We start from the raw sequence: 27,209 nt of genomic DNA, 5'->3' as shown, positions 1-27,209 counted from the left end.
GATTCTCCCCCGGCCCTCCACCGGGGGAAGGAGTGGTCCTGCTACCATCTCCTCGAAAGAATTTCCCATCCCTGAGCCGTCCGTCTCAGGAGCGCCGCTTGGCCTGGCGTTTAGCGGGGCGGCCTGAGGGGACTTGGACGCCTTCCTACGGCTTCCTCCGCGACCCGGCCCGGGTGAAGGCTGCTGCTTGGACCGGGTGGGAGGGGCGGGAGCCTTAGGAGGGCGTCCTCGGCGTGGAGCAGACTGAGGCGACTGTGCCGGCGGCTGGGTGGAGGCAGCAGCTGGCCGCCGGGGCAGTACATGTTTGATAGCCTCAGTCTGCTTCTGGGCGATTGAGAACTGTTGGGCGAAGTCCTCAACCGCCCCGCCGAAGAGGCCGGCCTGGGATATGGGGGCATCGAGGAACCGGGTCCGCTCGGTGTCCCGCATATCGGCCAGGTTCAGCCATAGGTGACGCTCCTGGACCACATTTGTGGACATCACTTGACCCAGGGAGCGTGCGGTCACCTTCGTCGCCCGGAGAGCGAGGTCGGTGGCGGCACGCAGCTCATTTAAGAGCCCCGGATCAACTCCACCCTCGTGCATGTCCTTGAGGATCCTGGCCTGGTAGACCTGGAGGATCGCCATGGCATGCAGCGAAGCGGCAGCCTGCCCCGCGGCTCTGTGCGATTTCGACACCAAGGTTGATGTGAACCAACAGGCTTTGGAGGGGTGCTTAGGATCACCACGCCAGGTTGAAGCGCTCTGAGGACACAGTTGCATCGCAACAGAACGTTCAACTGGAGGGATCCCAGTGTACCCTTTAGCTGCCGCCCCATCGAGGACGGAGAAGGCGGAGGAAGCCACCGAACGGTCGCGGGAAGACAACGGGGACTTCCAGGACCGCGTGAGTTCCTCATGCAGCTCGGGAAAGAAAGGTATTGAGGGCAAGGACTGACGGGTGTCAGCGCGAGCCCCCAAAAACCAATCGTCGAGCCTTGAGCATTCGGGACAGGGTGGAGGGTTCCACTCGATCCCTAAGCTCGCGGCTGCCCGAGACAACATGGCTGTCAGCTCTGGATCTGACTCGGGCAATGCTGGCACGCCCGAGGGCGGCAGCACAGCCGAGTCATCATCTCCAGAGGACTCGAGCCCACCTTGTGATGCGGTGATCGACATCGCATCCTCCTCCGGAGCGCCAAACGAGATGCGCGGGGGGGCCGGAGCCGGCCCCGCGATCTGCATCTGAACGCTCGCGTGTTGCAATGTGCAAGACGGGGGTGTGGCCCGAGGCATGAGCGTCGGGGCTTTGTTCCACACCGTAACCGTCAAGTCACCCTGACCACCAGCCGAAGTACTGGGCCTCTGGGACTCAGTAGATCGGGGTGTGGTAGAGGGGACTCTCACTTCAGTACGAAGGTCATGGAGTCTTGACCGCAACACTGCGATGGTCATGTTCCCGCAGTGAGAACATGACTCATCCACGAACGCTGTCTGAGCATGCTGAAAGCCCAAACATACCAGACAGTGTTCGTGCCCATCAGAGGAGGAAAGCAACCGACCACACCCAGAAGTACACGGACGAGACATCCTGAAAAGGACGCGTCACGTGTAAGCTCTTTTATGAGAGGAAAGCCTCGCAGAGAACGCCGAAGCGCTAGCTGCCAGTCTAGCGGACCACTGCGCAGATCAGCAGGCAGGCAGTATGATGATCACTGGAACGCGCCGTAACACCAACGCCTCTGGAAAGCTGCTCGTCTCGAAAAGCTGTCGAAGACTCAGATCAGGCTTGTAGGAGTGAAGAGATCCTCTTGGCTCCAAAGCAGAAACATAATGCGATGTTGCCAGCGTACTTCCTGATATACCCACGAGGTGGGGCGGAGTTACGCATGCAAATTCCGCATGCCCATGGCATTGGCACTGCCATTGGGCGCTGTTGAATACGAAGAAGATAATTGGCTTCTAAGCGAAACCCCCATTCGTTAGTCACTAACGTACGTCGTAGTGACTGAACGAAAGGGAACCCCTCTTTCCACACATATCTGAAATGCGGAACTACGTGCAAATCCTCTGCCTGCTGTCTGCACTTCTGACTTATGTCTGCTGGAATCAACCTTACTGTGGCCTGGCCCTGGATTTACAAATCCACAAGACTGTTGCTGACGTGGACTTTGGCATTATGGATCTAAGGTACACCGCTGGTAAACTGCTGACCTTAAATGGGAATTATTACTTAGCGAGTGATACCTATGAACTGTGCCGTGATGTCGGAATTCTGCGACCTACTCGCTATATACATCGCGCTTCAAGGCGCAGGTTTACTCACTCTTCAGCGGATGCCATTTGTGTGCCCATATTTGATCGGAAACCCCGCAGATCGTTCTCTAACGATGTTGATTTAAGCAACTTGTCAGCGCTCAACCGAGTGGAATGCCCTTTGTCATCTTCTATGCCCCCGCTAAAAGCAGCGCTCGTTAATGCACGATCTGTGAACAACAAGGCTGTACTTGTATCGGACATTATCATGGAGGAGAAACTCGACTTGGTGTTTTTAACGGAAACCTGGCACAAACAGTCTGATGGACTTTTGTTTAATGAACTGACCCCAACTGGTTACGGACTGTTCGATTCCCCGCGTCTCTCTGGCAGAGGTGGGGGCATCATCGTGATTTACAATCAACAAATCAAAATAAGCCCTGTGGTCGTTCCCCAGTTCAAATCTTTTGAGTGTCTCGTCCTGAACGTCTCTACTTCCATCTCTACGGCCATAGTTACCGTATACAGACCTCCTAAATCAAGAGAGGATTTTTTATCTGAATTTGCCGACTTGCTGTCGATGCTATGCACTAAGTTTGAAAGAATGCTCATTATGGGGGATTTCAATATCCATATAGACAATAAAGACGCTGCAACGACGAAGGACTTTTTGTCCCTATTGGACTGTTTTGATTTGAATCAGCTGGTGGACTGTCCGACTCATGTCAAGGGACATACCTTAGATCTGGTCATTACCAATGGTTCTTTTTTGTCTCAGTTATGCGTATCTGACTTTGGGTTGTCTGATCATATGGCAATTGTTTTTAATATGGTCTTGACACATCAAAGTAAACCTTTGTCTCGAACGGTTAATTTTCGCAAATGGAAATCTATCAATCTCCCCGATTTTTCTGCTTCTATAAATTCCTCACTGAATAGTTTTTCACCAGCAGCTCCTTTGGAGGATAAAATTTCTCTGTTAAATACAGTCCTTTCCTCTGGCTTAGACACATTTGCACCAATAAAATCTCGCACAGTGGACTTTGTCCGCTCCGCTCCCTGGTATACTAACGAGCTGCGCTCTATGAAGGCAGCTTGTCGTAAGATGGAGCGTAGGTGGCGTATTTCTGGTCTTAATGTGCACCATCAAGCTTGGAAGGACCATTTACTTATTTATAAAACTGAGATAGTATCCGCTAGGTCCCAGTACTTTTCTCAGATCATTGTCAATAACCAACAAAATCCCCGTCAATTGTTCCATATTATTAATAAACTGCTCAAAGTCAACAATACTTCTAATATGTTCGTTTCAGATCACCTTTGTAACAGATTTCTTGACCATTTTAGCTCTAAGATTGACAATGCTCGCAAAAGCATCACTGCAGTCTCTCCTGTTTCCTCTTTTACTATCCCTCACTTTTCCGGCACACCTTTTTCTACATTTTCCTCTCTGGATCTGGAATCTCTCACTAAGGAGGTTTCACGAATGAAAGCAGCCACCTCCATAGTAGACCCTATTCCAACTCAGTTGTTTAAATCATGCTTTGCCTCTGTGGGTTCTGTTGTTTTGTGTATAATAAACGATTCCCTGAGTACGGGTGCTGTGCCAGAAGCATTTAAAATTGCTGCTGTAACCCCGGTACAAAAAAAAACGAGTGCGGATTTTGACAACCTCAACAATTTTCGTCCCATTTCTAATCTTCCATTTCTCGCTAAAATTCTTGAGCGTGTAGTTGTGTCCCAATTGCACACCCATCTCACTGCGAACAATCTCTTTGAACCCCTACAATCTGGTTTCCGCAAACTCCACAGCACGGAAACGGCGTTAGTTAAGGTTACTAATGACTTACTGATTGCTGCGGACTCTGGCCGTCTTTCAATATTGATCCTTCTCGATTTAAGTGCAGCGTTCGACACTGTGGATCACGCTCTGTTACTCACTCGCCTGAAAACCATCTTTGGGGTAACGGACACTGTATTAAACTGGTTCAAGTCTTATCTCTCAGATCGGCGCCAGTTTATTTCCCTTGATGGACGTCAGTCTAAAGTTGGTTCAGTTCAATTTGGCGTACCACAGGGTTCAATTTTGAGCCCCCTTCTTTTTAGCATGTACATCTATCCTCTTGGCCAGCTTTTACGATCCCTCGGTCTTAAGTTCCATTTTTATGCAGATGACACCCAGATCTACATCCACACTAAACCGGATGATAATTCAGCCATAAGCTTTCTAGAAAACTGCATATCTGAGGTAAAAATCTGGATGTCACAAAACTTTCTGTGTCTAAATGGTGATAAAACCGAGGTAATGCTTATCGGTTCACCCCTGCAAATCAACAAATCCAGTCATTTTGCTCTAAAAATTGACGGCTCTGCTCTGGAGTTTCAAACTAAATTAAAAAACTTGGGGGTGATATTTGACAAAAATTTATCATTTGACCCTCATGTCCAAAATACAGTCAAAAATTCATTTTTTCACCTCAGAAACATTGCAAAACTACGCCCCATGCTATCTGTTCCTGTTGCGGAAAAATTGATTAATACTTTCGTATTTTCTCGCATTGATTATTGCAATGCGCTTCTGAATGGGGTCTCTAAAACTACCTTAAATAAATTACAGTCAGTGCAAAATTCGGCCGCTAGAATTCTCACACGCACCAGGACTAGCGAACACATCACTCCAGTTTTAGAGTCACTGCACTGGCTTCCTGTCAGGTTTCGGATTGATTTTAAAATTCTTATGCTGACTTACAAGGCCCTTCATGGCTTGGCGCCTCATTACTTATCCGAACTTTTAACTGTTTACACGCCTAGACGTAATCTCCGCTCCTCTGATGCGGGCCTTTTAGTTGTTCCTTCTACCCGTCTACGCTCTATGGGTGACCGGGCCTTCTCCACTTGTGCACCTAAACTCTGGAATTCTCTTCCAATGATGATCAGACAGGCAGATTCTCTTACTGTTTTTAAATCTGCTCTTAAGACACATTTTTTCAGAATGGCTTTTATATGATTTTTTTGTTTTTGTTTTTGTTATATGTATCTTGTGCTTTTAATCTGTCTATGCTTGTAAAGCGCTTTGATATAAAGATTATTATTATTATTATTTATATTATTCCAATTTAAAATAGATGATTTCTATGTGAATATATAGTAAAGTGTAATTTATTCCTCTGATCAAAGCTGAATTTTCAGCATCATTACTCCAGTGTCCACTTCAGTGTCACATGATCCTTCAGAAATCAATCTAATATGATGATTTGATGCTCAAGAAACATTTATGATCATTATCAATGTTGAAAACAGTTATTTACATTTTTATTTCATGATGCTATGATGAATAGAAAGTTCAAAAGAACAGCATTTATCTGAAATCTAAATCTTTTGTAACATTAAACACTACCATTCAAAAGTTTGGGGTCAGTAAGAATTTTATTTTTGGGGGATAGAAATAAAATTAATCAATACTTTTATTCATCGAGGATGAGTTAAACTGATCAAAAGTTACAGTAAAGACATTTATAATGTTAGAAAATATTCTATTTTAAATAAATGCTGTTCTTTTGAACTTTCTTTCTTCAGAAGCTCACCTGGAGCCCTAGTGTTAGCGGACCGTGGATTTGATATTAAAGAAAGTGTTGCCCTTGTGGGTGCTACAATGATATTACCTGCCTTCACCAGGGGCCACAGCCAACTTAATGCAAAAGATGTGGAAGAGACCAGGGAGTTAGCTCATGTCAGGATCCACGTGGAGCGAGTGATAGGGTGTATGCGCTCTAAGTTTAACATATTAAATGACACAATACGCCTGGGATTTGTGGTGCCTTGTGAGGGGGAGGATAAGACTTTGCTTGATAAAATTGTGGTTGTGTGCTGTGCTTTGACCAATATGTGTCCAAGTATTGTTGTGAAGCCGTCATGTTAGAATTATACACCATGCTCACATCTAATATGTAAATGTTTTTTTTGTTTTCCAAAAGATTTTGTAATGTCTCTTCTCACATGTAATGATTTTTAGCCATGTCTGTAAATAAAATACACAAAGACTGAATGAAATTCTGCCTCCTTTATCTGTATTAAGGAAGAATTGTGCAAAATCAGTGTTCTTTGGTTGAAAACAATTACATAACAAATAGTTGTAACAACTAATTTAATTTCAGTTTCTTTACATATTTAACATGTAAATACATTTAGATGAATACATTTACATTATAAAGAGTCCATAGAAAAGATGAGAAACTGGAAATGTACGAGAAAGATAAGAACTGGAAATGAGGTAGGTTGTGGGTGATAAGTCACAGACATGTGCAAGCATCGCATTGCCATGACTCTTCTCTGGCTGGTGCGCTGCTGAGTCCCACACAACCTAAATGAAGCCACTTTCATGTCCCTGTCGTGAAGACACAGCAGTGATTTCCCACCTAAAAAAGGCCTAGTGACGCCCATGCATTTCAATATCGATCCAGCTTAACATTACTACAATGTGCTGGTTGACAAGTAGTTAACGTTAATGCTAATGCTTGTTGGTTAAAGGACTGCACGCACAAAGTGCTGGACAGGTATTTATTTACACATTTACTTAACAGACATAGGTCTTTAAACATTTGACCAGAACAATTGATCATGTTAGTTCAGCTCAGCTTTGGTTTTCTTGTGTCCCCAATTTGTTTTCATTTGGTGGTTGACAGAGTTTAGTTGAGTAAGGAGCAGGACTGTACGTTAGGGCTTGGCGATATGGATACAAAATCATACCTTGGTATTTGTATGAAAATTGGCTAAACATGTAGTTGTAAATCAAAGCCACATGTGAGATGTCATACGCACTTAAAACGGATTGTCATTCAAATAAAATGCAGACATCTACCTCCCTGTGTTTCATTCCCTACGTTGAATGAAAAAGCCCTATTTCTTGTTTCTAACAACAATAACAGAAGGATTAAAAAAGGGAGAAGGAGAGACAGACAGAGAACAAACAGGGGCTCATGGACAAGAGAGAGCATGCGATGGATTGAAGTTTATGATACAAAAATTGGTCTTTCATTGGAAAGACGATTGTTATTATATCCACAACGTTCCACTTCCGGGATTGCTCAATTGCCGCCGGAAATTCCACCAGATTTCACTCTTTTTGTCCATTTGTCTGTTACCTTTCTTTAAAATGAATTTAAGCAAGTTTAATCTTGAACTCTGAGTTGACTTACACTGAGATGGGAAACTCAGTTTTGGGTTTCAGAACAGCTGAACTGAGTTAGTTCAATCAACTCTGAGTAGACTGAGGCCTAGTCCACACGTACACGGGTATTTTTATAACCAGAGTTTTTCCTCCTCCGTTTTAAAAAACAATCGCATCCACACAAGCACGGTTTTAATAAAATCTCCGTCCATATGAAATCGCAAAACCGCGCTATGATTGGCTGCTTGATTTCCACATGGGTCCCATCCACGGCACCGATGCACTGAGGGATGCCATGGGCTCAGTGAAACCCTTCAACAAGTTTACTTTGGAATCAGTGACAGGTAACTGTATATACACAGGGGCAGGGCTCAAGTGGACTGAAGCTTCACACACTTGCCTTACTATGTTGTATTATTGTATTCTGGCGCCTCTGTTCTGCAATACAATGAGATAACTGTGCATGTATCTGTATATATGTAATAAGCGCTGTAAGCGTTTATTAAAAGTTACGCATAGACTCCACTCATGTATAAACAAAAGCAATAACGGCGCACATTTCGACTTAACAATCCTAAATCTCCGGTTTCACCGTCTACACGACAACGCTGTAACCGGAGTTTCTAAAAAACTTCACCCTGGCCGGAGTTTTCAAAAAAGTCCGGTTTCAGTAACCAGATACTGCGGTTGCGTGTGGACGAACAGCCAAACAGCGTAGAAAAAGCTGCGGTTTTGAAAATACCCGTGTTCGTGTGGACAGGGCCTGACTCTGGCTGAATCCGGAATCGCCCCCTAAACCCTCAATCACTATTCCCTACATTAGTCCACTAATACAGTTCACTTGAAGGATTGAATGAGAATGAGTGTGTGAAGTCGGACACCTGTTGTGTGTACATCGGATGTACACTCGTTATTGCGGTGCATTGTGGGACTGAATGAGTGCATTCAATAACGTCCACTAAGGTTTCGGACACCACTACAAATGACTGTCCCTTCAAATAATGCCCTATTTAAGGGTATAGGGTGCAACTTCGGATTCAGCCTCTGAGTTAAGCGCGTACACCACAACTATGAAAAGCCATGATCAATGGAGCTCCGAGATTATGATTCACCATAGCAACAGCACCCAACAAAAAGATGTCTGCATACTTCCGGGTCAATATGTAAGTTTAATTCTTAATTAGTTTAATTTTCATGCTATCCCACATGCTAAAAATGAAGTATAAAAACATAATTCAATCAGGTAAAGCTTTAAGCATAAAAAGTTCATGGGTGTAAGTTTAATGACTTTACAAACATTTAACATATTAAATAAATATCATTCCGTGCCTATTTCAATGTGCAGCAGCTTTTCCCAAATTTCACATAATTAAATGTTCTCTAATCCACCGTTACATTTGTGAATCAGGGTAATGAAATTAACATTTGACTTCTACTCAGCCTACAGCAAGAAGGAAGAAGCTTGCAAAACACCAGCACCACTGATGGATGAAGAGGAGATGGAGGAAGAATATTAACATCCAACAGGAAAAAGAATAAGTATTTGTAGGAAATTAAGATGGCCATATAAATTGTGAATAATTTATGTTTATTTTAACAGCTGTGGTGGTGATGGTTATGGCATATATCTCGGACTATCATCTGACATCCTTCCCTTCCATACAGTAATCCGTTTTCAGAAAGTGTGATGATGGAATATACATGTCATCAATGCGTCCAACCACTGGAAATCCTATAGGAAATTCTAGAGGTTTATCAAGTGAATGTCAGGATCCTGTATAAAAGGACATGCCATTTTTGTCACTTTGACAGTGTCCTCATGATGAAAATATGAGCAATGAATGAATGTCCCTGCACTGGAAAGAATGCTTTTCTTACTTTGTATTTTTTTCTGGTTGTTTCCAGTCAAAATATCTAAAGATTCTTAAGGAACTCATTTAAGTGCATTTTTCTTATTTTGAAACTCTGGGTTTACAGAAGAAAACCTGCTCAAGACCAGGTTAGGTTCACAGAGTAATTTACAATGGTAACTGACTGTGAGAATAAGTTACCTCTCTTTCAGATATGGACTTGACTTACCCTGCTTTCTCAGGTTTGACATACCTCCCATTCTGAAACAGAAAACCCAGAGTTCCCCTCATTTCAGGGTTAACATACTCAGAGTTTACACTTAACCTCCTTTCTGAAACGGGCCCCAGATAGTTCAAGGTAAAACTTCCAATTAAATGAACACAATGACCATCTTAATTCAGAAACAATGTATTATGATTTAATTTGAATTTGATGTATAAATGTATATAAAGACACCATTAGGCTAAGGGAATTAACATTTACAGACAAACACAGGAATGCACAACCATCACAGACAAATCAATCCTGATATACTAATCAAATTCAAACATGGATTTAAAGTACAAGCCAGAGCCATTGTTGTCTAAGATGAGTCAAAAGTCCAACGTTATCAAGACACCATTAAGAAAAAAAACAAATGCACATTGGAACAAATTACTATATTCCCAATTCACAGGATCAATGTAAATATGTATGTCTTTATTTAACAATAACACAATACTTAATATGATGAATGATATAACTGAATTTAGATGTATTATTATATTTATTTATTTACAGTACTAATTTTTAATGCAGGAAAATGTAATGATGCTTAAAGAGTACCTCTACCAACTAAAAAAAAATGTGATTTAAGATATCCTTTCATTGTCTGTTTCTTTCTAACAACATTATGGCCAAAACAAATATACAGTAGCTACAGTTATGTTCTAATTTCAGCACAGTTTCACCTCTCAAGATCATCATATTGAATCAATACATCTGTGGTAATTGATGTGGAATCACCATCATGACCTGAAACAAAAGAACTAGAAAATCAATAAGAATATAGTACTTATATGCAGGTCACTCTGAGATATTATATATGTATGAAGAGTTCAGATGCAAAATGAGATAATGATATAGAGTGAATGCTTTCACTTCGAATCCGCTAAATCTCAGCATTAGCCCATTCAGAAATACCGGTTGGTTGGCAGAAACCGCGAAACACCTGGGACTGCACGATTATGACAAAAATCATACTTGTCGTTTATTCCCGTGTAATTGCAATTTCTTAAAGGGTTAGTTCACCCAAAAATGAAAATTCTGTCATTAATTACTTACCCTCATGTCGTTCGACACCCGTAAGACTGAAGATATTTTAGTGTAAATCCGATCGCTCAGAAAGGCCTCCATTGGCACAATGCACTTTACACTCTCAAGACCCATAAAAGGTACTAAAGACGTCGTTACAAAGTCCATCTCATTGTTATGAATCAGTGAGTCGATTCAGCCGTTTGAATCACCAAAGTCACGTAATTTCAGCAGTTTGACGGTTTGACACGCGATCCGAATCATGATTCGACTCGCTGATTCATAACGCTTTGAAGCTTCATGATGCATTATTTTGAAATCGGTCATCACTATATAAGTCGTTATTTAGGGTTTTTTTGCGCACAAAAACTATTCTCGTCGCTTTATAAAGTTATTGTAGAACCACTGTAGTGAGATGGACTTTGTAACGACGTCTTTAGTACCTTTTATGGGTCTTGAGAGTGGACCGTGCATTGTGCCAATGGAGGCCTTTCTGAAAGATCGGATTTCAACTAAAATATATTCCTTTGTTTTCCTGAAGATGAACAGAGGTCTTACGGGTGTCGAACGACATGAGGGTAAGTAATTAATGACAGAATTTTCATTTTTGGGTGAACTAACCCTTTAATTACGATTATCACAATTTACATTGTTTTGAATAGCTTTATACCATTGTTTGAAGCAACTGCATGTCCTAGTTTCATAAAAAAAAAAAACACTCATCTATTGCTTTTCTATAGCATTAAGCCTCGTGTCAACTATACATTGGTTTGGTTTATTCTTTAAATAAATAAAAATATATATGCGTGGTACAATAATAGGGGCTTTCGGTAGCTATAGGAACTGTGACGACTAGGTTTATGGAAAAGCAACAGCAACAGAAATGAATGTGGAAGTCACTTTTAAAGTGACATTTTTGAAAATAAGAAATTTTAATAACTGACTAATAACCTTTTCATTGCCATTAAAGGTCCCATGGCATGAAATTTTCATTTTATGAGGTATTTCAACATTAATATGAGTTCCCCTAGCCTGAATATTGTCCCCAAGTGGATAGAAATGTTGATCGGTGTAAACCCGAGTTCTGGCTGTCTTTCTCTGCCTTTGAGAAAATGACAGGCCAGACGAGCCAATCCTGAAGTCTCCTGGTTTGACGTCCAAGCAGGAACGGTTCCCTCCCTTTCCTCCGCCCAGAGAATCTGGCACGCCCATGCAAACGCTCGAGAGATCATTGCTTGTGAACGAGTGAACGCTGGCAGTTTCTCAGTGTTTGGATGTACAAATGAAAACAGAAGTCTTTTTTCAGTTCCTTCTGATCTGTGATCAGTGATTTCTGATGTGTAGCTAATTATTTATTATTCATGCACACGCTGCGGCTTCTCTCTCTCCCGACAGAACGGTGTTTTCGTGTTTTCTATCTTGTGAGTCAGTGTTTTTGTACGTCCTCGTCGCGTCTATCTGTTCTAAAATGTGCATACAGTCTTTTCTGTTTAACATCGGCAGAGCCACATCTATAGAGATAAACCTCACGCACGCTGAAGCTCGGCCTTCAACATCCCCGACCCCCAGTACTGCATCTGCCCACAGCGGAGGCACCAAACGCGGCGCGAGATTAAGCAGAAGGGGGGTAAGCGTGAGGGTATCTGGGCTAGGCTAGCCAGCTATCCCCACAATAAACTGGATTACATTCGATTACTGCTGTTGTGTCTTTGTTTGCGCTGTGTAACCTTACTCAATGCACGCGCTGACGCTTTTCATATGATTGGAACATATCTAGAAATAATGCTTCAATCAAACTTACTAACTCGTTCATCTCGCTGTAATGGTACATTGCATGTGTTACAAAGTTGGTAGAATAATGATGAAGAGGACTCGGTGTGACTGGGACTCGTGTTTATTCAGAACTCTCAGATACAAACACAATAAACTCGCGCTGACTGACAGCGCTCTCATAACTCAGTAGTTACTATAAATAACTTTGTTTAGCAATCGCTCCGTCTCCGTGATGTCCGGTTCGCGAACGAATCATTCTTTTGAATCGGTTCTTTTTAGTGAACCGAACCAGTTCACCAAATCGGAGTGAATCGTTCTAAACGGTTCGCGTCTCGAGTCAGCGCTGATCCATAATTTACTAAAGTTACTAACTTTCTGACATGAGTGACAGTCCCTCCGACTAGAAATAAACTAATAACCTGAAGTATATTCTAGTAACTACAATAATTCACCCTGAACTGAGACATGCTGAGAGAACTGATGAGAAGTGAACTCAGGTCCATCCGTCTCTCTGGCAGCAGCTCGTGCGTCGTAGACCTCGTTAAACCACGCCCCCTCCGCTCATTTCAAATGCAAAGATGTCAGCCAATCACAACAGTGGGCGTTTTTACTGAAGTCTCACAGCAGACACGCCTCTTGAAACAGGGCATTCAGCCACAGGGCAAACAGCAGTATAGACAAAATGCCTTTTATTTCTAAATTGACATTTTATGATGTAAAAATCATACTAACAATATAAGTACACCTCAGGAAACATTATAAAATAATAGAAAAATGCCATGCCATGGGACCTTTAAAGTGAAATCACTGAGCCTAAACATAGGAGCCTGATAAAAAATGCTAATTTAAAAGAAAACGGTTTTTGCATTTAAATTCTATATATACAGGTGCTGGTCATATAATTAGAGTATCATCAAAAAGTTGATTTATTTCACTAATTCCATTCAAAAAGTGAAACGTGCATATTATATTCATTCATTACACACAGAATGATATATTTCAAATGTTTATTTCTTTTAATTTTGATGATTATAACTGACAACTAAGGAAAATCCCAAATTCAGTATCTCAGAAAATGTGAATATTGTGAAAAGGTTCAAAATTGAAGACACACTCTAATCAGCTGATTAACTCAAAACACCTGCAAAGGCCTTTAAATGGTCTCTCAGTCTAGTTCTGAAGGCGACACAATCATGGGGAAGACTGATGACTTGACAGCTGTCCAAAAGACGACCATTGACACCTTGCACAAGGAGGGCAAGACACAAAAGGTCATTGCAAAAGAGGCTGGCTGTTCGCAGAGCTCTGTGTCCAAGCACATTAATAGAGAGGAGAGGGGAAGGAAAAGATGTGGTAGAAAAAAGTGTACAAGCAATAAGGATAACCGCACCCTGGAGAGGATTGTGAAACAAAACCCATTCAAAAATGTGGGGGAGATTCACAAAAAGTGGACTGGAGCTGGAGTCAGTGCTTCAAGAACCACTACACACAGACCTATGCAAGACATGGGTTTCAGCTGTCGCATTCCTTGTGTCAAGCCACTCTTGAACAACAGACAGTGTCAGAAGCGTCTCACCTCGGCTAAAGACTAAAAGGACTGGACTGCTGCTGAGTGGTCCAGAGTTATGTTCTCTGAAGAAAGTAAATTTTGCATTTCCTTTGGAAATCAGGGTCCCAGAGTCTGGAGGAAGAGAGAAGAGGCACACAATCCACATTGCTTGAGGTCCAGTGTAAAGTTTCCACAGTCAGTGATGGTTTGGGGTGCCATGTCATCTGCTGGTGTTGGTCCACTGGGTTTTCTGAGGTCCAAGGTCAACGCAGCCGAATACCAGGAAGTTTTAGAGCACTTCATGCTTCCTGCTGCTGACCAACTTTATGGAGATGCAGATTTCATTTCCAACAGGACTTGGCACCTGCACACAGTGCCAAAGCAACCAGTACCTGGTTTAAGGACCATGGTATCCCTGTTCTTAATTGGCCAGCAAACTCGCCTGACTTTAACTCCATAGAACATCTATGGGGTATTGTGAAGAGGAAGATGCGATATGCAGAAGAGCTGAAGGCCACTATCAGAGCAACCTGGGCTCTCATAACACCTGAGCAGTGCCACAGACTGATCTCCTCACGCCGCATCGCTGCAGTAATTCAGGCAAAAGGAGCCCCAACTAAGCATTGAGTGCTGGACATGCTCATACTTTTCATGTTCATACTTTTCAGTTGGCCAAGATTTCTAAAAATCCTTTCTTTGTATTGGTCTTAAGTAATATTCAAATTTTCTGAGATACTGAATTTGGGATTTTCCTTAGTTGTCTGTTATAATCATCAAAAAAAAAAAAAAAAAATTTAAAATATATCAATCTGTGTGTAATGAATGAATATAATATACAAGTTTCACTTTTTGAATGGAATTAGTGAAATAAATCAACTTTTTGATTATATTCTAATTATATGACGAGCACCTGTTTATATGGTTTGTATATACCTTATCCTAATTTTATTGGTGGGAAGGGACATCCGTTAGGTTTCTCCTTGTTTCTCCAGTCAAGAGTCAAAGGTGGATTATGTAAAGCCATCAGGCAGGCCTGCTTGTAGCAATCGTCAGCGAGTTCACACAGATAGTCTGGTTCATTGTGTCCAAGTTCCTGAAATGAATCGAAATCCATTAAAACTTGCATCAGAAAATAATCTCAGTTTCTGCCATATTTTCTGAAACTGAGGCAGATAAACTTTTTATATAAGAAAACAATAACGTTGAGTACATTTATTTGGTAAATGTGTTTTTATGCCCATCAAAAAAGATGTGATTTTGGACAACTGGACAACCTAGTGGACTGATCTCGTTGCAATGTCAAATGTTATTTTGGTCATTCGGAAATGCCTTGGCCATATGGAAGCATATGGGTAGCAATATTAAATTTGAAATGTATTATGCAAAATGGCAATGCAATATGTAAATGTTCTGGGCTGTGTCTTCCAAAGACGCAAATATGCGTGTTTTTGGCGTGCATGCTAAGCAATGAGTGCATCCACACTGGGAGCAGGAGCGCCGCGTGAGCAGCAGTGAAGCGGGGGTTTCAGTGCTGAGTCTATTTTTGCTGCGCTGTTGATGCTCAATTAAAGTGAAGCACAATTTTGATGGACAAAATAAATATGATTTCACACAAAAAGTGCCCAAAATGCACAGAATAAGCGTGTCTAGTGTGTTCTAACAAGAACTGGAGTATATCAGAAAAGAAAATGAAGAATAAAAAATATTTTTATAAGATTTACCCATTTTAAAAGGTCAATCATCTCTTTTTTGTATTTATATATTTAGCATCAAACTAAAAATATATATATTCTTGTTCAAAGTCATAAAAAACTGATTAAATAAGGATTAAAAAGATAAGATTTACATAAATACATATACAAATTATACAAAACCACCCACTAGGTGGTGATATGCACTAAGAATGTAATATTAAAGGTTAACAATAGAGGCGAAACTATTAGCCTAAATTCAGTTGCTATTTATGGTTAGATATAAAAATTAACTCAAATAACACATTGTATGAAAACATGTAAACTTCACAGTTTAGTTTTTGCATTAACTTCTAAATCGCCTTCTATGTTCAACTTACGGGAAAAAGTGTAACTCCTCTCACAGTTCAAAATGCTTACACTACGTCTGACGACATTGCACACCAGTTACGCTTGTCAGGCGTAGCGTAAGCATTTTGAAATCAGAGAAATAGCAATAGATGCTACTTACACTAAGTTTAGCGATAGATGATATTTACACTACTAAGTGAAATAGCATACTAAGTTGATATATTTTCTATTTACACCATATAAAAGTAGCAGGTCTTTGTCAAAATAAAGTATAAATTACATGTAATTTACACATATTGCAGATACACACTATTTGCACCTCAGTATTGTTGTACTTTAACAGGATGCAATAATAACATAGAGTGTAAAAATTATATTTATTACAATTATTAAATGGATGCCGCCTTAATGGGACAATAAAAGCCCTCCCTACACCAACCCCTAACCCAACACAATAAATGCTTTTATTATTATTAAACATTTCGTTAGGCACTTTATTTCCACATTTTGAACATTTTTCTTAATTTTTATTGAAAATAAATGCATTTCTGATGTGATTTGTGATGAGAAAAGAGTTAAGAACAAACTCTGCAAAAGGCGGATTCGAACCCAGTCAATCGCGTCAAAATCAAGATCCATTAGCCATACACTTTACTGATTACACCACTGAAGACACAAATCTAGCACATTTTTAAATGTTGTTTGGCCCAGCCAGCCATTGTTAGGCAGAGCTAATGCGAATAGCACTTGCCAACAAGGCACGCTATTTGCACTTGGTGTGAATAGACACTCCGTATTTGTTTTTGTATGTTAACATACCTCATTCATATCCTGGTAATGGGTACAGTTTTCATACAGTATCATCATTTGCAGATTTTGAACAGCCATGTCCATGCACTGTGATATCTAAAATATACAGACCAGTGTTATGTTTTGATGATGTTGCCTTTGATTGATGGTTACTTTTATGATAAAATGTGTATAAAAGTATATATACCATTACACTCAGAATACAATAAATTCTTGCACCTTTTTGTTGTTGACAGATTTTGTGCTATCACTTGTTTTGAAAAAAGTATGCAATAATTCTTTCTTTTTCTTCATATCTGTCGATGCCTTGTCAAAAACTTTCTATAAAAAAAGGACATTTTCCAAAAATTAGTATTTTCACTCTCTTATGTTCTATCATGTATGATCAATATTGCTGGAGGATGACGTGATACCTTTATCATTCTTTCTACGGTTTCCTTTTCTTTCTTTTCATCAGTAGTTTCTCCTCTTCTCTTGTTTTCTTTAATTTTCTGTAGGCACTTTGACCATTTATTAAGTCTCAACATTTCATAACGCTTTCTTAGCTCAGACTCTCTGCAAGGATTATATATATCTTCAAATGTTTCACTGCTGCATGCAATTTCAGCAGACGCCTCAACCGACATCCTGAAAGAAGGGGTGGGGGGGTGAAAGAATGTGTCAAATTAAACAAATACATTTTATTTAAAATAGAGATCACAATTCTCCCACAATTCTGAATAGACAACTAAACAATAACAATTTACTAGAGGTAATGACAAATTGTTATTTGCTGCAGTCTGTTTAATTTGAATTATTAATTTGATTATGCTTAATAAGCTGACAAAATATGTGATCATGTAAACGCGTTAACACATTTTCTTTTATCGGAGTTAGGTCATAAACAGCATAAACAGCTAGTTTTTTGTCCCTTACGCCGATTTCGCACATTATATAAACAGATTAACCTGCTTTCTGTCGGCTGAAGTGCACATGCGTGATATATGACAGGAATGCGTTCTTTCTGTGGATTTAAGAGAATCCAGACAGAGCGAGCGTTTTCTGTAAGGGAGGAAGAAATGTATTGCAAACTCAGACTCTTTCTTGACCCAAAAAATTATAAAAGGGCTCTAATATCATGCAGCAGAAAAAGTGAGTGGTTCAGTCAAAATGTTTCAATAAAGGATGTGATTTTGCACTTGTTTGGGCTCAGTGGCATTTGAGATGCAGCTCTACTGCTCATACAGTACCCTGTACTATCGTATGAGGTGTTTAATGCGTACACTGTATTGTTTATTGTATTTGACATGCTTTTTGTTGATTTTAAAGTGCTTTGAGCTGGAAAAGCAATATATAAATTAAACTAAATGGTATTATTGTTAGTGAAAGACATGTAAATAATTTCTGCTTTAGTCTGTTTCTGCAATATCGCCATAATGTACCTGTCTCTGAAGTCATCCAGCTTCTTCTTGTTGATATCTGCTTGACGACTGGGAGACATAAATGTAGTATTTTTTGTAATTTCTCCAACAATAATGCTCTAAATTATCAATGGTTTTGTCAACATGTCACATATGCTTTGCTGAATACCACCTGTAATGCTGGAATTGATCAAATCAAAAGGAACTTATATTTAAACAAGACCATCAGCAATTGATGGAATACATCCAGAAAAGACTTTGTTCAGTTTTCAGTCTCATCTATGTTAAATGTGGTTGTGTATCTTAGCATAACTAAGGACACCAAGGGCTAGATTACAAACACAGAACTAGATAATTAACAAAACTGGACCAGGTGTAAAACTAATGAGTAACTATGGATACTAACAATGACCGGGAACACAGGAACAGGGAAAACAAAACTTAAAGCACAATGAAACGAAACAGACTCATAACATAACACCGCCCTCCCGGAAGGTGCGTCCTCATGCCATTACTAAATAAAGTCCAACGGAGGAGGGCGGGAGCGTGGGGGCTCTGGAGGAGGACTAGGAGTTGGAGGCAGGTGGAAACTGGGAGGAGCGTGCAGACAGATAGTCCACGGTGGAGATGACTGGGGGGAAAAGCCAGGGAGGCGATGGTGGATGGATCCAGGGTGGAACCCCCAGCAGGAATCCCAAGACGCAGGCCTACGGCAGAGTTGAGGGAGGGAGGATACAGGTGACCCAAAGCACAGCCAACGAAACCGATGATGGGAGGAGCCAGGGTGGTGTCAGAAGTATGACCACCAGCAGTGCAGCCAGGAGAGTTGGAGACCCAGGTGGAGCCATGGAGACGTAGACACCATAGATCGTGGAGCCCAAGGTAGAGCTGCAATGATGAGTGGCTGAAGTAGAGCCAGGATGCTCGAGGGCTAAGGTGCCGGCTAAGGAGTGAAGCGCAGCTGAAGGCCGAGAAGTCCATTTGCAGGCAGAGTGATAACTGACCAAGGCAGAGCCGGAGGGATAAGGCAGCCTGGTAGAGCCGTAAGGACGTCAGTCCCAGGTGGAGATGAGGGAGGGAGAAGCCAAGGTCAACAGGCCAAGGTGGAATTATGAGGTCTGGCGTAGGCATCACAGCAGGTTCGTTATAGGCATTTGAGGTGGCTGGCTGGGCCCTGGGTCCAGAATGGTGCTGTCCTCCTTAGAGGGGCAGATGGTGAATAGACCCGCAGTTCACCAGCACCCACTACAAAAATGCAGTGAATGTCCCTGGAGGACCATCGTTGGGCAGGCGTGCTTTAGTCCGCTTGTTTAAACTGGTTATATAAAACACACACAGGGAGCGATCGGGGAAGTTGGTGAGGCACGCAAGTTGTAAAAAGTTCCTTGTGTGGTGCCTGAGTTTACCCTGCTCCCTTATGGACTGCTATCAATTCCATAATATGTTTTGGGTTCCGTCTTTTGTAGTTCTGGTGGCTGTATTAAGTGCACAACTTTAGATAATTTAACTAAACAGGCTTTAACCCCTAAAGACCTAAAACGCTTTGGGGCACCTTTTATTTGTTTTTCTAACTCATTCTAGCAGTCAGCATCAAGTGCCATACATCATTTTAACCCTCTGAGCCCTGAGCTGTTTTCTGGGCCCTGGATGTTTTGACATGCCCTGACATTTGTGCTTTTTCTGTTACTTGTAACATTTTCAAGGCTAAAGTCTGATTTTCACTGTATTCAGCACTAACTCTGCTGCAAGAGCGCCTGACATCAAAGCAAATTTAAAAGTGCTGGCTAATGCTAATCGTAAATTCTCTACAATTATTATTCAAGTTGGCACAAATGATGTTCGACTTGGCCAGTCGGAGATCACAAAAAAAAAAAACATTAAAGAGGTGTGTGAACTCGCATGTACAATGTCATGTTAATTTCTTTGTGCTGGTCCCCTCCCTGTTCACTGTAGTGATGATATTTGCTCTAAATGAATGGTTAATGTCATGATGTAATGAACAGAAGCTGCTCTTTGTAAATAATTTGAATCTTTTCTGGGAGCGGCCTAGGCTTTTCCGTGCTGATGGCCTTCACCCCAGCATGATTGGAGCAGATCTTCTGTCGGACAACATCTCCAAGACGCTACGCACCGTATGACTAGTAAGTCAAGCTACACTTGACAGTTCTTGTTCTGTAGTGCATTGTATAGAAACTGTCTGTTCCACGAATATTTAGCTCAAAATCCTCTATAGGATCTAGAGAAACCAGATAATCTTAAAAGAAATGAACAAAAACATTCTCTAAAACTAGGTCTCCTTAACATTCGATCACTCACACCTAAAGCAGTTATTGTAAATGAAATAATCACAGATAATAGCTTTGATTTACTTTGTCTGACTGAAACCTGGCTTAAACCTAATGATTTTTTCGGTCTAAATTAGTCTACTCCACCAGGTTACTGTTATACGCAAAAGCCCCGTCTGGCGGCGGTGTTGCAACTATCTATAGATATTCTTAATGTTACTCAGAAAACAGGACACAAGTTTAATTCATTTGAAGTGCTTGTGCTAAATGTCACACTCTCAGATATAAGAAAAAAATCCCTATTATCTTTTGCTTTGGCTACCATATATAGACCGCCAGGGCCCTATGTTGATTTCTTAAAAGAGTTTGCAGATTTTCTATCAGACCTAATGGTTACTGTCGATAAAGCACTGATTGTCAGTGATTTGAACATTCACGTAGATAATACAAACGATGCGCTAGGGGTTGCGTTTCCAGATTTTTTAAACTCCTTTGCGGTCAAGTAAAATGTAAATGGGCCCACTCATCGTTTTAATCATACACTAGATTTAATTATATCACATGGAATCAATCCTACTGATATAGACATCATACCGCAAAGTGATGATGTCACTGATCACTACCTTGTAACGTGCACACTGCGCACTGCTGATATTTTACATTCTGCTCCGCGTTATAGACCGGGAAGAACAATTCTCCCAAACACTATTGATAAATTCACAAATAACCAACCAGATTTATCGCAGCTGCTCAGTGTACCCAAACACACAAATGAACTAGAGGAAATGACTAGCAGTATGAGCACCATTTTCTCTAGTACATTAGAAACGGTTGCACCGATCAGATTAAAAAAGGTGAGAGAAAAGTACTGCACTGTGGTACAACAATATTACTCACGCTATAAAGAGAGAAACTCGTAATCTAGAGCGCAAATGGAAACAAACACGTTTAGAGGTCTTTAGAATCGCGTGGAAAGACAGCACTTCCCATTATAAAAAGGCTCTAAAAGCAGCAAGGGCTGAGCATTACCATAAACTGATAGAAAATAACCAAAACAACCCCAGGTTTTTATTTAGTACAGTGGCCAGGTTAACAAATAAATGCACATCATTACAGTTTAGTAGTAATGACTTTATGAATTTCTTCACTAAAAAAATCGAAAACATCAGAAATACAATTATAAATGTACAACATTTGACAGCGTTTTATGATTCAGCCTCAATTTTAACTAGGGGTGTAACGATACACTTGTGTCACGATTTGATATAATTCGCGATAATGAACTCACGATACGATATGTATCCCGATAAAGACTTCTTTTTTTTTTACTTTTTTAGTATTATTAAAATAATATTATTATTAGTGTATTATTATCAGGACCCACAACATTCCCCCATTGCATTATTATACATTATATTCAACATTATATATAGTCATTTAATGTAATAATGTCACTGAAACTAAACATTTTTCCCCTCACGCAGTACTCACGCTTTCAATGCAGGCAGCATTCTCTCCATGCTCGCAACTCTCCGGTGCTCGCTATGTCCCGCCTCTCCCGCTATGAGGCCTACTACAGCAAGTTGACCCTTGGATAAAACAACTCTATATTGCGAATCATATCGTTTCTATCAATGATACATATCGTCACATTTTTTTATCGCGATATATATATCGTTTAACGATATATCGTTACACCCCTAATTATCCCCCCTGCAGAACAACGGCAGTGCTTTACAACTATAGGACAGGAAGAGCTAAATAAACTTATCATTGCTTCTAAACCAACAACATGTTTATTAGATCCAATACCAACTAAAGTACTGAAAAAGCTGTTGCCTGTAGCAGAAGAGCCTCTTCTCAATATTATTAATTCATCTTTAATGCCGAGTTCACACCGCATGATTTTAGGCCCGATTTTAGGCCCGATTTTGACTCGTCGACAGGTTTTGCAAAATTGCCGACAAATGGCCGAGATCATAGGCAAATCGGTGCTCGTGCACGTGAGTGACAATCACGCAGTGTGAATTATCAAAGACGCGATCAGAGAGAATCGCAGATGAGTTGCAGACGCCTGTGAGATATTTGCCATACTAAATATCTGGACTTGTCGGCGATTCAAACTCCTGCTGTGTGAAATGTGTTCTGACTGAAAATAACACTGACGATGACCTACAGCCAATGAGAGAGCAAGATACAGGGCAGCGGGAGGTTCAGGGAGGAATTATAGACCAGAATATCAGTATTTTAATAGATATATGTATTTACAATGATATCAAACAGAAACAAAGCACAAACATTTGCTTGAGCAGCCGCAGCAGCAGCACATTGCAAAATGATTTATTTACCTCAAACTCTCTCTGCAGAAGACAATCCTTGCTCCCTGTGTCTCCCCAACCATTTCCTCTGCCATAATCTTTTTTTCTTTTTCTCCTTTTCACTGCAAATCAGTGCACAGACTATTTTGATCACAAACCTACTGCAGTTTATCATTTTTTATAACAATTTTAGTCTCGCACGAGAGCTACGGTCTGACACATGCGTGATCTCATGTTGTTTACTTGTCACATCTCCCGTGTGTTTGTTGTGAAACGTAGTTTCAACCGGAGAGAGTTGTCAGTGATTCTTCCAACTGTAAAGTCATGTTGTGTGAAACCTGTCGCCGATCCATCGTGCAATGTAAACACAGCAGTACCCCAGATAGTCATGCAGTGTGAAAAAAGCAGTGATCCGACGAGTTTGAAAATCGTGCAGTCTGAAATCAGCATTACTCTAGGTCAGTGTTTCCCAACGTTTTTTCGGCCATGGCACCCTTTGAAAATGTTCTCCATTTTGTGGCACCCCCTCGCACACGTTATAGGGGTGTAACGGTACAGATTGCTCACGGTTCGGTTCGTATCACGGTTTTAGGTTCACGGTTTCGGGTTCAGTATTTGCTATGTTCAGGGAAAAAAGGGACTACTGTCAAATTAAAATAAAGAAACTAATAAGAACAAATCATTTAAATACAAGCAGCAGCACAAATAAATACTATTGAGCAAAGATGGGCCTACTAATAAAATAAACTATGCTTTTCAGGTTTTTCAGGTACGTCTAACATTAGTTTTCAGGTACAGAAATTTATCAAATGTAAAATAACATTGCATATTTGAGTGTATAAATTAAAGATTAATCCTATTAAACTTACAAAAGCTATTCAATCAAGAGCAGTGAGTGATGTCCTTGTCTTTTGTTGTTTGACATTAAACAGACAGAGGGTAGATACAAACAACCCTCACATCATCACTGATCCATAATTCACATATCACAGACAAACACACACACATACATACTTGGGACTTCCCCTTTAAGAGCTAGAGAGTTTTGTTGATGCGTTAAAAGTTAAATAAAAGTTACGACTGTTTTGGTCTCATGCTGCAATCTTGGCTCTGCGTATCTTTGATAGCTTGCAAAGCTAAAACTGCCCCTTTAAGACCTAATGCTCGGATATGCGTTGTCTTTCTCGACTATATTAAGTTCACTTAAGGCATATACAGACTATGTCTGCTAGAATACTCATCAAAATGGACATGTTGACATACTTTTTGTGTGAGTTTGTCCGTTCAAGAGCAAGACTTGAAAGAGAACTCAGTATTTGCGTGCTGTGAGACGTGTGCACGCTTTTGGATGAGTGCACAGAGACACATTTTCTCACAGCGCGCGCGGCTTCTCAGTCTTCTGGCACTAAACCCGGGTGATGACGGCGAAAATGACTGGTCATATTCGAACATACGGCAGCACTCTCATGCATTGAACAAAGTTTACAAAGAGAGAATTATTTGAAAAAATAAATAAATAAATAAATATATATATTTGAAAGACTTTTACACGGCACCCATGCCCCACCGTGGCACCACGGTTGGGAAACACTGCTCTAGGTCATGTCCCAAGACCTTTCAAGATGGCAGTTACTAAACCTCTCATTAAGAAACCACAACTAGATCCAAATGAATTAGCAAATTACAGACCCACTTCAAATCTTCCATTTCTGTATGCTCTTACTTACAAGAAAACGATATCTATGAAAAATTTCAGTCTGGATTCAGAGCCCATCATAGCACAGAAACGGCGCATGTTAAACACACATTAGCTGCTGACCAAGGCTGTATCTCAATACTAGTTTTACTTGATCTTAGTGCAGCATTCGACACCATAGATCATAAAATACTCTTAGCTCGTCTACAAAATTACAGTGGTATTTCAGGGACAGGCATTAAAGTGGTTTAGATCGTATCTATCAGAGCGTTACCAATTTGTCTATTTAAACAGGGAACCATCTAAGATAACGTTGGTAAATTATGGAGTGCTGCAAGGATCTGTGTTAGGCCCTCTGCTATTCTCAATATATATGCTGCCACTTGGTAATATTATAAGAAAACATGGAATTAGTTTCCACTGTAATGCCGATGAAAATCGGTTATATATTTCAGCACGACCAGATAAAATCTCTAAATTACCCAAGCTGACAGAGTGTGTTAAAGATATATAATATAGGTTGACCTGTAATTTTCTCCTTTTGAATTCAGATAAGACTGAGGTATTACTTATTGGGCCAAAAACCTGTACACAGAATCTCTTAGAATATAATTTGGATTTAGAAGGGTGTACTGTTACTTCATCCGCTACAGTTAAAGACCTGGCTGTTAAATTAGACAGCAACTTGTCATTTGAAAATCATATTTCAAATACTACAAAATCAGCCTTCTTCCACCTCAGATAAATTGCTTAACTACTGAACATGCTATCTGTCTCTGAGGCAGAAAAGTTAGTTCATGCATTTATGACCTCTAGACTAGATTACTGTAATGCACTACTAGCTGGCTGTTCTGCCTCCTCAATAAACGAGCTACAATTAGTCCAAAATGAGCTGCTAGAGTTCTTACTAGGTACCTAGAAAACTAGGTCCATTAAAGTCCACTAAAGGAGGAAGAACATTTTCATATTTGGCACCTAAACTATGGAATAGCCTTCCTGATAATGTTCGGGGCTCAGACTCACTCCTCCAGTTTAAATCTAGATTAAAGACGCATCTCTTTAGCCAGGCATTCACATGATGCATCTCCTAACCTTATACTCCAGTTATATCAGTGCACATGATCGTATGTGCTTAATGCTTTGAACAGCAGCTACACTAATTATTTCCCTGTTCTGTTTTATCTCGGGACGCCCATCCCGAGTTAACTAGAGTGTCAGCTCCAGTGTGGATCCAGCCTCTCATAAAGACTGCAGATGACCAGCACCTGTAAAGAGGCGACTCAACTCCTGCGAGGACTTCAGATGACCATCACCTGTGAAGAGACGACTCAACTCCTGGAGGACTTCAGATAACCATAACCTGAGAAGAGATGACTGAACCCCTGAGAGGACTTCAGATGACCATCACCTGTGAAGAGACGACTCAACTCCTGCGAGGACTTCAGATGACCAACACCTGTGAAGAGACGTCTCAACTCCTGCGAGGACTTCAGATGACCAACACCTGGGAAGAGACGACACAACTCCTGCGAGGACTTCAGATGACCATCACCTGTGAAGAGATGACTCAACTCCTGGAGGACTTCAGATGACCATCACCTGTGAAGAGACGACTCAACTCCTGGAGGACTTCAGATGACCATCACCTGTGAAGAGACGACTCAACTCCTGGAGGACTTCAGATGACCATCACCTGTGAAGAGACGACTCAACTCCTGGAGGACTTCAGATGACCATCACCTGTGAAGAGACGTCTCAACTCCTGCAAGGACTTCAGATGACCAACACCTGGGAAGAGACGACTCAACTCCTGCGAGGACTTCAGATGACCATCACCTGTGAAGAGATGACTCAACTCCTGGAGGACTTCAGATGACCATCACCTGTGAAGAGACGACTCAACTCCTGGAGGACTTCAGATGACCATCACATGTGAAGAGACGACTCAACTCCTGCTTGGACTTCAGATGACCAACACCTGGGAAGAGACAACTCAACTCCTGCGAGGACTTCAGATGACCATCACTTGTGAAGAGACGACTCAACTCCTGGAGGACTTCAGATGACCATCACCTTTGAAGAGACGACTCAACTCCTGCGAGGACTTCAGATGACCATCACATGTGAAGAGACAACTCAACTCCTGCAAGGACTTCAGATGACCAACACCTGGGAAGAGACGACTCAACTCCTGCGAGGACTTCAGATGACCATCACCTGGGAAGAGACGACTCAACTCCTGCAGGACTTCAGATGACCATCACCTGTGAAGAGACGACTCAACTCCTGCGAGGACTTGAGATGACCATCACCTGTGAAGAGACGACTCAACTCCTGCAGGACTTCAGATGACCATCACCTGTGAAGAGACGACTCAACTCCTGCGAGGACTTCAGATGACCATCACCTGTGAAGAGAAGACTCAACTCCTGCGAGGACTTCAGATGACCATCACCTGTGAAGAGACGACTCAACTCCTGTGAGGACTTCAGATGACCATCACCTGGGAAGAGACGATTCAACTCCTGCGAAGACTTCAGATGACCATCACCTGTGAAGAGACGACTCAACTCCTGCGAGGACTTCAGATGACCATCACCTGGGAAGAGACGACTCAACTCCTGTGAAGACTTCAGATGACCATCAGCTGGGAAGAGACGATTCAACTCCTTCGAAGACTTCAGATGACCATCACCTGTGAAGAGACGACTCCTGCGAGGACTTCAGATGACCATCACATGTGAAGAGATGACTCAACTCCTGCGAAGACTTCAGATGACCATAACCTAT

The 27,209-nt window shown here is 41.2% G+C and overlaps 1 protein-coding gene across 1 annotated transcript in view; it reads right to left on the bottom strand.

The window, feature by feature from the left end:
* Positions 1 to 9,651: 9,651 nt before the first annotated feature.
* The window catches only part of LOC307128008 (uncharacterized protein), a 64,321-nt gene continuing 46,763 nt past the window's right edge, over positions 9,652 to 27,209 (bottom strand). The window contains exons 8-13 of the mRNA XM_079819526.1: positions 18,142 to 18,189; positions 17,134 to 17,347; positions 16,940 to 17,041; positions 16,730 to 16,816; positions 14,802 to 14,961; positions 9,652 to 10,267 (exon numbers count right to left, since the gene is read on the bottom strand). Of these exons, the coding sequence (XP_079675652.1) occupies positions 14,803 to 14,961; positions 16,730 to 16,816; positions 16,940 to 17,041; positions 17,134 to 17,347; positions 18,142 to 18,189 (610 nt within the window). The 3' untranslated portion in view covers positions 9,652 to 10,267; position 14,802. The remainder of the gene's footprint in view (positions 10,268 to 14,801; positions 14,962 to 16,729; positions 16,817 to 16,939; positions 17,042 to 17,133; positions 17,348 to 18,141; positions 18,190 to 27,209) is intronic.

This window comes from Gobio gobio, assembly GCF_949357685.1.
Source record: "Gobio gobio genome assembly, chromosome: 1".
In the NCBI taxonomy this organism is placed as follows: Eukaryota; Metazoa; Chordata; class Actinopteri; order Cypriniformes; family Gobionidae; genus Gobio; species Gobio gobio.
This window is presented reverse-complemented; position numbering and strand designations above follow the sequence as displayed.